At 39.5% G+C, this 12,984-nt stretch overlaps 2 protein-coding genes across 6 annotated transcripts in view; one reads left to right on the top strand and one right to left on the bottom strand.

Annotated features, from left to right (window-relative positions):
- The window catches only part of LOC138412477 (septation ring formation regulator EzrA-like), a 71,253-nt gene that overhangs the window by 51,397 nt on the left and 6,872 nt on the right, over positions 1-12,984 (bottom strand). Inside the window, exon 3 of one of the 3 annotated variants that reach the window (XR_011244837.1) lies at positions 12,432-12,572. The exons of the other annotated variants lie outside the window; for them this stretch is intronic. The gene's annotated coding sequence lies outside the window, so the exon portion shown is untranslated. Of the gene's footprint in view, positions 1-12,431; positions 12,573-12,984 lie in introns of those variants that run through there. 3 annotated transcript variants of the gene reach the window in all.
- On the top strand, positions 9,875-12,719 carry LOC138412476 (uncharacterized). Of its 3 annotated transcripts, none has more exons than XM_069536443.1 (4): positions 9,875-10,005; positions 11,056-11,306; positions 11,811-12,179; positions 12,423-12,719. In XM_069536443.1, the coding sequence occupies exons 2-4, from the start codon at positions 11,058-11,060 to the stop codon at positions 12,636-12,638; spliced, it is 834 nt and encodes a 277-aa protein (XP_069392544.1). In that variant the 5' UTR covers positions 9,875-10,005; positions 11,056-11,057; the 3' UTR covers positions 12,639-12,719. The 3 variants fall into 3 exon arrangements, with proteins under 3 accessions (XP_069392544.1, XP_069392542.1, XP_069392543.1); XM_069536441.1 differs by lacking the exon at positions 9,875-10,005 and adding an exon at positions 10,715-10,893 and having other exon boundaries at positions 11,048-11,306; XM_069536442.1 differs by lacking the exon at positions 9,875-10,005 and adding an exon at positions 10,717-10,893.

Below are 12,984 nucleotides of genomic sequence, written 5' to 3'. Positions count from 1 at the left end.
TGGAACGTGGGGTGCTTCCGCGAGAATCCATGATATCCTGACTTGAGGTTGCCGCTTGTGAGCTGGTGGAGATGGATGGAAACAGAGTGAGGGGGCTCCCCTCCGGTGTCCGCCCCGCACCGTAGCGATTCTACACAGAATCCAAAAGCCAGGCGGGTGCCAAGGTAGTGATCAGCAGGGGGAGTTGGGGATGAGAGGATGTCCTTGAGTCTCTTCTCTAAGGTCACCAGGTGCGGGACAAAGTGGCTGACCCAGGGTCTGTCCTCAAGCCAATCCCGCACAGGTGCCATCCTCTCCAGGAGCTTTGAACGCTGCTTAGTGCCTGCGGTGCTCAGCTCGTCAACTAAGGAGTCTAAATAAAAAACCTTGCTACAAAAAAGATAAAGCTGTGCTTGGTCCATATCTGGTTGGTACTGTCAAGGCTGGAGGGTGTGGGGAGGGAACGAACGTGGTAGGAAAAAGGGAAGGGAAGGACCAAAACGCAGAAACTAAATATTGTTTAACATAAAGTGTCTTTTATTTAAAAAAGGTAAAAGTAACGAAAGAAATCTTCAACAAACAAAAGTCGCACTCAAAAAAACAGGAGTGGAACAAGTAAGGACAGGAAACTACTTACGGGGAACGTGACGAGTGCTGACGGGACACATGAACATGACAAGAAAAGACGACGTACCAACAATCACATGGGGGGAACACAAAGACTTAAATACACACTTGAACTAATGAGTAACGGGGGACAGGTGGCACAAGACAAACAGGTGAACCTGATGAGGGAAGGAAGTCAAAAGGTAAAAACACACAGGGAGCAAGGACTACAAAATAAAACAGGATACACTGAACAAACTTAACAACGCGAACAAAATACAATAACCAAGACAGGGATGAACACGGGATAGGCACAGGGTGAAACACACACACACACACACAAAGTGTCCTTGGGCAAGATACTGAACCCCAAAACTGCCCAATAGAACATCAAAAAAAGTGCTAGCTATAGAAGCACTGTATGAATGTGTGTGTGAATGGGTGAATGGAAAACTGTAGTGTAAAGTGCTTTGAGTGGTCTTCAAGACTAGAAAAGCGCTATATAAATACAACCATTTACCATTTACAAGGAGGGGAACACAGGAGAGGGACACAGAGAACAACACAGGAGAATCACAGGGTGGAGCACAGAGGAAGGCAGAAGGGAACATGAGAGGAAACGTGGCGAGGGACATTGAGGGGAACACAGGAGAGGGACACAGAGAGGGACGTAAAATACATAACCATGACAAAATACACCATAACGTGACAGAATACAATACCAGTGACAGAAAACACCATAACCATGACCAAATAAAACCATAACCGTGACAATAATGTGCATAACAAAGACATAAATATTACATAAACCAATCCTTTTAGCCCAGTATTAAGTGGAACATAGTAAATGAAATGAAATGGAAACAGTCAAACACATCTGTAGATGCACTGACAATTGTAGAGACCGTCTTTGACCAACACTGTCGCACATGTCGGTGCCTGTGTTATCAACTCAGTGCATCGATAGCTCTCACAGACTAAAATCACATAGATCAACATGTAAATACACATCCCCTCAATTATTTCACATCACTTTTAGAATCCAGCCAGCATCAAGGTCCTCACACACACACACACACACACACACACACACACACACACACACACACACAGACATTTTTTACAAACACGAATCCAAACATGCTGCAGAAACACACAATTCCCCATGCTCTCAGTGACACACAATGCAACAATTAGTTTGCAAAAATGTACCCACTTCCTGCTGATGGTAAAGTAGTTGACTACAGCTGCTCTACAGTGTTTTCCATTTTCATGATTTTATTGTCATCCAACTACATTTATTTTATAATGCTTGTGCTGTTAAGATTTCACACTATGTACTTACACATAGACTTATATTTTGTTGATGCTTATGTACTTTTACTAATTTAAAGGCTCTACATACTTAATTCAACACTTCATAGCATATTTCATTAATTCCCTCAAGCATATCACATATCACTGTAGCTATCAGTGCAACATGTGTATAGTAGCTGCCTAGCTCAGGATTTGTGTATGCTCCGCAGTGATGTGCATCATATAGAAGTCAACCTGATAAACCCCCAGGTTGTGCAGTTATAAAAATCGCGATGGAAACGGTTGCTTCTTAAAATCTTCTTTGATGATTGATGTGGGGGCAACCATCAAAGGGATTGCTGGCCTGCAAATCCTTATCAAATCCAATCAAAGAACCAAAAACTCTAGACATTAAAGGATATTTCTTTGGTCCTCTGAATTACCAAACGTATAAATAACAAGTTCCCTTGCTTCAAGTTATTAGCTTGTGAAAATAACAGACTGTCAACTGAGAAGACCACAGTCCTCATTAGTGAAGACAACAATCCTGCCTACGGAGACAACCGCTGATTTGTTCAGTAAAAATTAATCAAGAAGACACTGCTCTCTTAACTACAAATCCCCCTTTACCAAAATGAACATTCTGGTAAGAATTATTTTTTTTTAGAAATGTATGTTCAGGTTGTGTTGAGTGGACTTTTAATAATGAATTCCATGTTTCTATTTTTCAGACATGTGGAACAATGCAGTCTGAGATTAAGGCTCTGAAAGAGAAGCTCAAACAGAACGATGAGCTTCTGATGAGATTAACGCTCCAGGAAGAGCTGATGAAGCTCAGAGCTTCTTATCATGAGGTCTATCAAAATCAGACTACCAACCAGGAGAAGTTCAACACTGAGCTACAGGAGAAGAAGGTTCTCCAAGAAGAGCTGATGAAGCTCAAAGCTTCTTACAATGTGGTCTGCCACTGTCATGAAGCTGATGTTTCCAGTAGGGAGCTCAATGGAGAGAGTAAGGATGATGTCACTGAGAAGAAGTTTCTCTCCAGTGTTCTCCCTGAGAAACCAAAGAAGACTTCACTCTGGAAGAGAATCCGCCACGCTCTGGGGTTGAGAAAGCCACAGCGTTGGAAGTAGTCAGCAGCGCCCATCCAACAGCACCTGAGCTGACCTTACCCAGTGTTGTAATGTAACCAAGTACAAATACTTCTTTACATTTCTACTTAAGTGGAAATTTCACTTTACTTTGTTATTTTTTATTTCGGACAACTTTCACTTTTACTCCACTACATTTCCTAAATAAAATGTGTACTTTTACTCCGATACTACCACGGTTATGGTATTATTTTGTCATGGTTACGGAGTTTTTGTCACTGGTATTGTATTCTGTCACGTTTTGGTGTTTTCTGTCACTGGTATTGTTTTCTGTCAGGGTATGGTGTTTTCTGTCACTGGTATTGTTTTCTGTCACGGGTTATCGTATTTTGTCCTCTTTTAGAAAGAGTGTTTTCGATTCTAGTTTAAATTGCATTATTGTTACGTTTGGAATTCATGTAGTTCTATGTCCCCTCTGTGTCCCTCGCTCATGTTCCCTTCTGCTCTCCTCTGTGCTCCATCCTGTGTTGTTCTCTGTGTCCCTCTCCTGTGTTCCTCTTCTTGTCCCTCGCTGTGTTCATCCTGTGTTCTCTCATGTTCCCTTCTGTGTTCCTGTATGTTTCACCCTGTGCTTCTCCTGTGTTCATCCCTGTCTTGTTATTGTATTTTGTTCTCGTTTATGAAGAGAGTTTTCAGTTCATGTCTCAACAGTGTTTTTGTTACGTTTTGTACTCATGTTTTAAGTTTGTTCAGTGTTCCTCTGTTTCCTGTTTTATTTTGTAGTCCCTGCTCCCGGTGTGTTTTCCCCCTTCGACTTCCTGCCCTCATCATGTTCACCTGTTTGTCTTGTGCCACCTGTCCCCAGTTACTCATTAGTTCAAGTGTGTATTTAAGCCTTTGTGTTCCCCCCATGTGATTGTTGGTACGTCGTCAATTCTTGTCATGTCCTGTTCGTCATCGGATACCTTAGTCGTGTTCATGTGTCCCGTCACCTCTCGCCACGGTTCCCTGTAAGTTGTTTCCTGTCCTTCCTTGTTCCACTCCTGTTTTTGAGTGCGACTTTTGTTAAGTGAAGATTTCTTTTGTTACTTTTACCTTTTTAAATAAAAGACACTTTATGTTAAACAATATTTAGTTTCTGCGTTTTGGTCCTTCCTTTCCCTTTTACCTACCACGTTCGTTCCCTCCTCTCACCTCCAAACCGATACATACAACAGATACATTTCTCCTAACCATCTTCGTTACTCATTACTACAAATTAAAATCAGAAGAAATTTGAGTTGGTGACGTAATGCTGTAAACATTTGTTGTCATGTCAACCGCCAAGCACGAAGAAGAACAAGTCCCGCATGTCACATTATTGATGCCATCATGGAATCACTTGCTGCCGGCTCTGCTGCTAACGTTAATGCTCCAGTAGCAGATGACGAGCATCTCGACTAAAGTGGCGAACTTGGTGAACTCCGTGGTGGTGATGAAGATAACGTTACACACACCGTGGCCGTATTTGCAAGAAATATTTTCATACGTTGTTGGAGTGAAAGATTCTTCCTACCGGATTAAGTGCCTGTTCTGCCTTCCGAGAGTGACTGAAATATTGGCATTCAAAAACTTCCCGTCCAACCTGAAGAAGCACATCGAGGTAGGTTAAATTAATTTTCATTCAATGAAGCCATAATGTCAACGTTATTTAAGTGATCGCTGCCGATGACGGGCTCTCCATCTCCTCTTTAGTCACATCCATTTTTTTCGCCTAAATATGGATTTATCCTCACCCAAAAGGCAGAGCATATTCTCCAGTCCTTGAAAAGGCTTTCACGTGAACTGGTCCACGCACCCCTCCAGCCGGCCACATCAGATGAAGATTCAGAGAGACTGCATGGAGAGGACACTGTGATTGGAGAATCTCCAAGAGAGTAGTTTCACCACTGGGGCTGTGAGGTGGCCACCTTTTGTGTTTTCCTCCTGTGGACGACTGCTCTTCAGGGTAGGACAATGGCTCTTCCAGGAGTCTTTGGAGCTATCCTATATGGATTGTTGGACAGAGCTGGAATTAGTGATACTGTGGCTTAATTGTTCATTTCTTCTTTGTTCCACAGGCACAGCAGCAGTGCAGCATGGCTGATCTCCAATTGGGACCTGATGTTGCAACTTATCAACTAACTAATACTCTATTTCCAATAATGTGACTGTGCCACGGAAATAATTCAGAAAAGAAAGGAGTACGCGGGAATTAAGAAAGTTTTAAAAGAGAGAGGAATCCGTTTCCAGACACTCATGGCCAGAATTACGAAACACTGGGACAGCGGCCCATGGCAACGGGTAGGAAACAAAGAGGACACCGCAACACAAGCAAAACATAAACTTCAGAAATACAGAGGAATGGACAAATAAAGTATGTGAGTGCATCTAAATGAATAAGTAAGTGAAAGATAACACATGTAAGACACTGAAGACAAATAGTCTAAGAGTTTGTATATAGGTGGACCTGGGTGATTGGACTTAATAGTCTTCACTGTAGGACTGATCGGACGCTGTATGTGTGAGCTATAATGAGACAGATGTTCAAGAGAATCTGGTAACAAGAATGGACCTCACTAAGGAGGGGCACCCATATTTCATGGGAATACCCCCTCAACCCACTGGGGAAACGTTGGGGGCAAGTGCCTACTGTTGTATTCTTAGTTTGATATTTTTTTTATTGCTGAGTTGCTCAATGTTCTTTGGGCTGTTGTTTGTTCTCATGGCTGCAATAAGGGTCCGAAGCAAGAGTATAACACCATTTTCCAAAGCTATAAATGAACAGCATATTGTTAGTGTTAAATGTTAATGGGTTGAATAATCCAATGAAAAGGACTAAGATAATTTTGAAAATGAGAAAACTTAAGGCCCAAGTTATCATCATGCAGGAAACACACCTTTCCCAGGAAGAGCATGAAAATTACAGTACTTGTAAACAAAGCAACAAAAGAGGTGTGGCAATACAAGAAATCAAGGATCCAGAAGGACAATATATTATAGTGAAGGGGAAACTACAGGAAGAGATGGTTACGTTAATTAATGTATATGCCCCTCCAGAGAGTACTAAACAATTCTTTAAATCATTATTCCCAGTCATGGCCTTGGAATCTGAAGGTATAGTGGTATGTGCTGGTGATTTTAATATGATAATGGATCATAGGGTAGACACAACAATTATAAAAAAAAAATAAGACACATATATCTAAATTTGTAAACATGTCGTTGAAGGAACATGGACTGGTTGATGTATGGCGTGAACTGCATCCGAAGGAAAAAGACTATACACATTACTCTACTTTATATAACACACACTCTAGAATTGACTATATTTTTATGAACAATTAGGATTAACACAAAGTACAAGACTGTAGAATTGGTGTGGCTGACATCTCAGACCACAGTGCAGTCCACTTAAATGTACTTTTGAATAAAAGGCAGAAAATACTACTTGGAGACTGAATGTAAGCATACTAAACAGCAAGACAACAATAGAACAAATTAATAATGAAATAAAGAAAAGTATTGTGGAAAATGACACAGATGAAATCAGCCCAACAATCTTATGGGACACACTGAAGGCGGTGATAAGGGGGAAATTAAGTCATTATGTCAAAAAACAAAAAAAAATTAAGCAGGCAAAGTTTCTTAATTTAGTTGAAAGACTAAAAAATCTTGAGGTACAACACCAAACCACTTGCACAGCCCAACTCCAACAAGGAATAAAGGATATTAAAGGGGAAATAGATAATATACTACGGAGCGAAATAGACAAAAAACTTAGATTTCTGAAACAAGATTATTATGAAGCAGGCCCTAAAGCCACAAGGCTTCTGGCAAGGAGAATTAGGAAACAACAAGTGATAAACACGATATATAAGACCAGAGACTCTTCCACAGACCATCTAAGACATGATGAAGTAGAAATAGAGAACACATTCAGAGAATACTACGAAAAACTATACTCTCAGCCACACTCATTGGACGAAGATGCAAAGAGACAGTTCCTTAGTTCTCTTGATCTGCCATCTATTGGAGAAAAGCAAAACAATGCTCTTACAGCACCTCTAACTCCTGAAGAAATAACTAAGGCAATATCCAGGCTTAAGACAAATAAATCACCAGGAAGTGACGGATTTCCATTAGAGTGGTACCGAACTTTTAGAGAAGAACTAACCCCTCTCCTTGTTTCATCCTGTAACTGTACCCTTAAGGAAGGTAGATTGCCACCCTCATGGAATGAAGCAATCATATCTGTAATCCCCAAAGACGGTAATGACGCAGAATATTCACAGACCCATTTCTATGCTCAATGTAGATTACAAGATATACACATCCATTATAGCAAGGAGATATCAGAATTTCATGACAGAATTAATTGACGAGGACCAAACTGGATTTATTACAGGACGAAAAACACAACATAATAATAAGTCTGTTTGCAGACGATGTAATAATATATTTAGAAAGACCTGATACAAGCCTAACACATTTGATGAAACTTATAAGTATATACGGAGACCACTCAGGATATAAAACAAATGTGAATAAAACACAGATTCTGGCTTTTAATTATTCCCCTTCCCAAGAAATTACAAATGCTTATAAATGGAAATGGAACTCAGAAAGCATAAAATATCTTGGGGTAACCCTAACAAAACAGATAAGCCGTCTTCAGAAGATAAATCCAGCCATGTTTTCATGGAATCAGATTCATCTACAAATTAAGAGGATATGGTCGGACCAGTGGACTTCAGTTCAAAGATTGACATTATTAAAATGAACATTTTCCGGAGGCTGTTGTATTTCTTCCAATCCCTTCCTGTCAAGATACCATTAGAAAGATTTCAAACCTGGGACAAAATGATATCGAGGTTCATTTGGAGTGGTAAAAAACCAAGAATAAAATATAGCACGCTACAACTGGCTAAGAATCGGGGGGGTATGGCACTCCCAAATTTAAAGGATTATTATGAGGCAGCACAACTTGGTCAAGTGGTGTGACAAGCATTATAACTCCAAATGGAAAGAGATTGAGATGAGGGTGGCTAACAAACCAGTGCAATCCCTTTTGGGCAACATTACATTGATAAAAACTATTCAAAGGTTCAATAGATCCAATAACCTCCCACACACTGACTATCTGGGCTGATTTCAATAAAAGGCATAGATTGGAAAAGAAAGTGAGATTGTTGAGCTGGATTGCATATGATGAAAGATTCAAGCCAAACTTGAGTGACCTGACATACAGGAACTGGGAGAGGAAGGGAATCACTGCCATGTGTACAATACTAAAGAATGGAAACATAATGTCTTTTCAGGACCTTAGAGAAATGTATGGATTAAAAAATTTGGATTCTTTTTAGATACCTACAGCTATCTAATAAGGGAAATAGGGAGCGCAAAAATATTAATCGGAGTGATAGATGTACTAATGAGAGTATATAATGGGTCAAAAATCAAGGTGGTATCTGTGTTATATCAAAACCTCAGAGACTTTACGGGTGCTTCAACTGATTACATTAGGGCTAGATGGGAGAGGGAGCTGGGCATTGGCATCACCCCTGAGGAGTGGCTTGATATGTGTGAAACACCACACACTACCACAAACTCACGAATGTGGAGGGAATTTGGGTGGAAAAATCTGACCCGTTTCTTCATCACACCTAAAATAAAAAGTAGACAAAGTGCTACAGAACAACCATGCTGGTGGGCATGTGGGAGCAAAGAAGCTAACCATGCACATATTTTCTGGATGTGCCCCAAGCTGCGCTCCTTTAGGGATGATGCCGTTGCCATAATTAAAGACATACTGGGATATGAAATACCAAATGAAAACAAAACTATGTACCTTGGAAATGTGACTGAAAGTGTAACTGGGAGTGATAGATATATAGTCAAGATATTGTTGAATGCAACTAAGACAATAACAAGGAACTGTTACAAGACTGAATCTCTTACCATAGAACAATGGTTAGGGATTGTAGGAGAAATATACTGTATGGAGAAAATGACTTACCAACTTCAACTGAAGGAAGATGTTTCTATTACAAAGTGGAAAAAGTGGGTGCTGTATGATATAACAAAAGACATGTAAACTGTGTAAATCTGATTTTGTAGAATATGGATACCTACAGCCATGACTGTTGACACTGTTTGTTTATGTCTATTGCTTTATTTATTTATTTTTGTTGTTGTTGTACATGTCTCTTGTGAAAATGGAAAAAACCTAATAAACATTACAGTTTAAAAAAGTGAAGAAAGACACAAATTGAAGTTTTTATGTGTTTTATACGTGATGCAGCAGCAGTGCTTGAGCGAACACAAAATGTTCCCATCATCATTTGTTTGGGTTGATAATCTCTCCAGCAAAGAGGGTGTCTATGTGCTACCTATGGTCAGGTGATTGCAGTTATTGCAATTAGTCTCTATGATAAAACCATATGGATAAAATAACAAAACAATTATCCAACCAAACTCAGTGCAGATTATAACAATTATGTGGAGCAATCAAACATTTACACTATAATAATATATAATACATAGTATTTAAAATTATCGTAAAGGACTTAACCAGAAAAAAAAAAACAAATATTAGATTTTAGAGTCTCCTGAAGTCAAATTCAAAGCTCAGAGAGAGGATTTAAAGGAGAATATGTTTAATATATTGAATGCTGCAAGGAAGCTTAAACATACTCAGTGGTTTATGTTCAACAAATTTAATTGCAGAATATAACATATTCTATTAAGGGGCTTCAAGAATTATTTAAAAGAGGAGTTTTAACTCTCCTTTGTTGCAATGACAACAACAAAGGATTAAAGGAGTTTTAAACTTTAATGTAAGGATATAGGATCAGAGCAATTTGTGACTTTGATCATTTCACCTGTGGACCACAGAGAGAGACGCCTGGAGAGAAAATCTACATTTTCAGTCTAAAATACTGACTTTCTTTAACGTCAGTTATTGATATTATTATTCATCAGCCAACTGATTAACCAGTGAACCCAACAGGTAATACTCACATCGACATTTTTTTAAAACTAAGATGAGGTTATCTGTAAACACAAGCTTCTGTGGACTGATTGTTAATAAAACAAATATATATAATAATATATAATAGAAATGATAATATTTGATCAATAATATGCATCTATCAGCATGTTATATGTATTTATCAGAATGTTATATGTATTTATCAGTATGTAAGCTATGTAAGTAGCATTATTCTGTCCTGGATAATACGTGAGCTGTATTTGTAGACAGATAGCTAACAAGAAAGACCCAGTAGGCGTGATTCCAGTTTGTGAACGATTTACTGAAATCTTCTGAGACTTTTTTGTAAAACTGCAACACAATAAAAATAAACATAATGTTACAATTGAAATTAAATATATGTAACAACACTGGTCACACTTTCTTCTTTCTTTTCAGGTTATAAACCAGGTAAGTACAACACAATATTACATGAGTCTTACACACATCTTTTTACAGTATGCTCATACAGGTAAGTAACAGCGTAAACACAGTAAATGGTGATAATAGTTCACACATAAACATAACATACAACATAAATGAGGCCTGAATTGAATCCACCTATGCTAATAGCTACACACCTGTTAGCATTAGCATTGTAAGCACTATTTTACCAACTAAACAAAGGGTTTTTAACTCTAATGCACTTTCAACAACTTAAATGAGCTAACAGCAGCCATACTTACTGATGGATCTACTCCAAGGCCTAGACAACAACCACTCCGTGGTGGAGCACAGCCTGCTTGTGTTATGTGTGTGAGTGCACTTCTCAAGTCAGACTTTTCCAGGCGCAATACCCTGACATGCCACTAGGGGGCCACTAAACATTGTTAAGACACTGACAGGAGTCAGAACAAGCATGCTGAGGTAAAAATAGTGATTATCATTTATCTTGTCGTGTAAATGTAGAGCATTGAAATGTAGAGGATCTCCCTCTGGATTGTAGTGAATTAGTAGATATAGTTTACACTTGGTGTTTTTATCTATGAAGCTTTACCCTTTAAAAGTGTCTCAAACCCAGTTTCTCAGCAATGTCACAGGAGAACAACATTGAAAGAGGCACAAATGCAAGGATGATGAGCCAGTGGTCAGCATGTTGGGCGGAGAAAAGACTGGTGCTGGAGAAGGCTGCATTTCAGGACCTTCTTGACCGCATGACCAACAATCCATCCCAGGAGCAGTATCCTACTGAACCCCATGCTGAACTGAATAACCAGCAGCAAAATGTCCTACAGTCAGGCCCAGAGTTCAGCCAGACAGGGCCTCACAACCAGACACAGGTAAGGTACTAACTATAGGTTAGAGAGAGATTCAGAGGAACTTTATCAACACCTGTATCAAGAAAGATACTTATTAATGGAGGAGGTTGTAATTCATGAGTACTCAGAGTAGTGAACCTGAATGAGTATAGAGACTTATTATAATGGCCCAGTAAAGTATATGAGTTGCGAATAGACGAGGCACTGATGTGATCCTGTCAAAAAACCATAGAATAGATTTTTTTATTTGTATTTGAAAGAACATACTTACAAAGAAATCATGTTGACAGGGGATGTAAAGCATAGTAAGTGTCCATATCTCCATTTAGCTCATTGGCTGATGGTTAATACAGAAGCAAAACCACAGTGAAAAAATATCACAACAAAACAGCTTCTAAATAAAAGTATTAGATTCTTGTATAGTTTTATTTCATAATACATGATAATATTGGATCATTGATTTGTATTTATCATCATGTAAGCTTGTTACAGTGGCTCAAACCCAGTTTCTTATCAATGTCACAGGAGAACAACAGTGGAATAGACGGCTACACACCTCAGCATATTTCAAACCTGAGGGCAGAATTTGACCTTACTGAGGAGGAGCAGGATGACAAAGAGTTGTTGGACATAGTCCGGGCAGTGGTCAACAAACTGTCAGAGGACACAAACATCCATCCACTATCTCAAGATGTCCCTGCTCAGGAATGGCATGAAATGTTTGACTGGACTGGTTCTGATGAGGACACCCCCCCTACAGCATCACCTCTCAGCTTGGTGCAGCATTTTACTGAACCCCATGGTGAACTGGCTGCTGCCATATACCACCAGCAGCAAAGTGTCCTGCAGTCAGGCCTCATGTTCAGCCACGCAGGGCCTCACAACCAGACACAGGTAAGGTACTAACTATAGGTTAGAGAGCGATTCAGAGGAACTTTATCAATACCTGTATCACGAAAGATACTTATTAATGGAGGAGGGGGTAATTCATGAGTACTCAGAGTAGTGAACCTGACTGAATATAGAGACGTTTACTTTGGTAGAATCACACACATTAATGCACACACACACACACACACACACCTCTGAGCCTCCGTTTGTATCTGTCTTCTTATGTGTCTGATTGTGTTTATGTAGCAAAGGAAAGGTGATTTACGGGGCTCCAGGAGACAGAGTTCCTTCTCCCTGTCCAGACACAGGAGGCTCTGGAAGAGATGGCAGCTGACACTGTCGCTGCTGTCCAGACACAGGAGGCTCTGGAAGAGATGGCAGCTGACACTGTCGCTGCTGTGCAGACACAAGAGGCTGTCAATGGAATTGATTGCTGCAAGAAACAGCTCCTGTTTTCTATAATAGATTATCCAATGCATCTAGCTGAGGACAATTTTCTTCTCCAAAATTCAGTTAAAATAAAAAAAAAAGATTAAAATGTTACTTCAAGCTCCTGAAGTTTGTTACATTCTCCTATTTGCTTTAACCATAATTTGATTCTGTCTCCATATGATCAGGCCTTTATTTACTGGAAGGACAGGGGACTGACTACTATTGCAGATGTAATAGGATAGAAAAGCTATGCATTGAGTTTTAATTGAAAACAGACACCGCCCTAATTTTTTGAAAGCAACTGAGCTATTCCAACAGTTTTAATAGTAAAGTCTTACTCCACATCAGTAGGTGGTGCTGTTGGTACTATACTGTG

Source organism: Paralichthys olivaceus, chromosome 12 (assembly GCF_024713975.1).
Source record: "Paralichthys olivaceus isolate ysfri-2021 chromosome 12, ASM2471397v2, whole genome shotgun sequence".
Taxonomy (NCBI): domain Eukaryota; kingdom Metazoa; phylum Chordata; class Actinopteri; order Pleuronectiformes; family Paralichthyidae; genus Paralichthys; species Paralichthys olivaceus.
The sequence above is the reverse complement of the archived record's forward strand: the minus strand, read 5'-3'. Positions and strand labels throughout refer to the sequence as shown.

What these genes read in the sequence shown, in the direction of transcription:
- LOC138412476 (XM_069536441.1), top strand. An exon ending in GGCCTCACAACCAGACACAG is followed by an intron (nt 11,307 to 11,810) that starts GTAAGGTACTAA and finishes TCAATGTCACAG; the next exon opens with GAGAACAACAGTGGAATAGA. An exon ending in GGCCTCACAACCAGACACAG is followed by an intron (nt 12,180 to 12,422) that starts GTAAGGTACTAA and finishes GTGTTTATGTAG; the next exon opens with CAAAGGAAAGGTGATTTACG.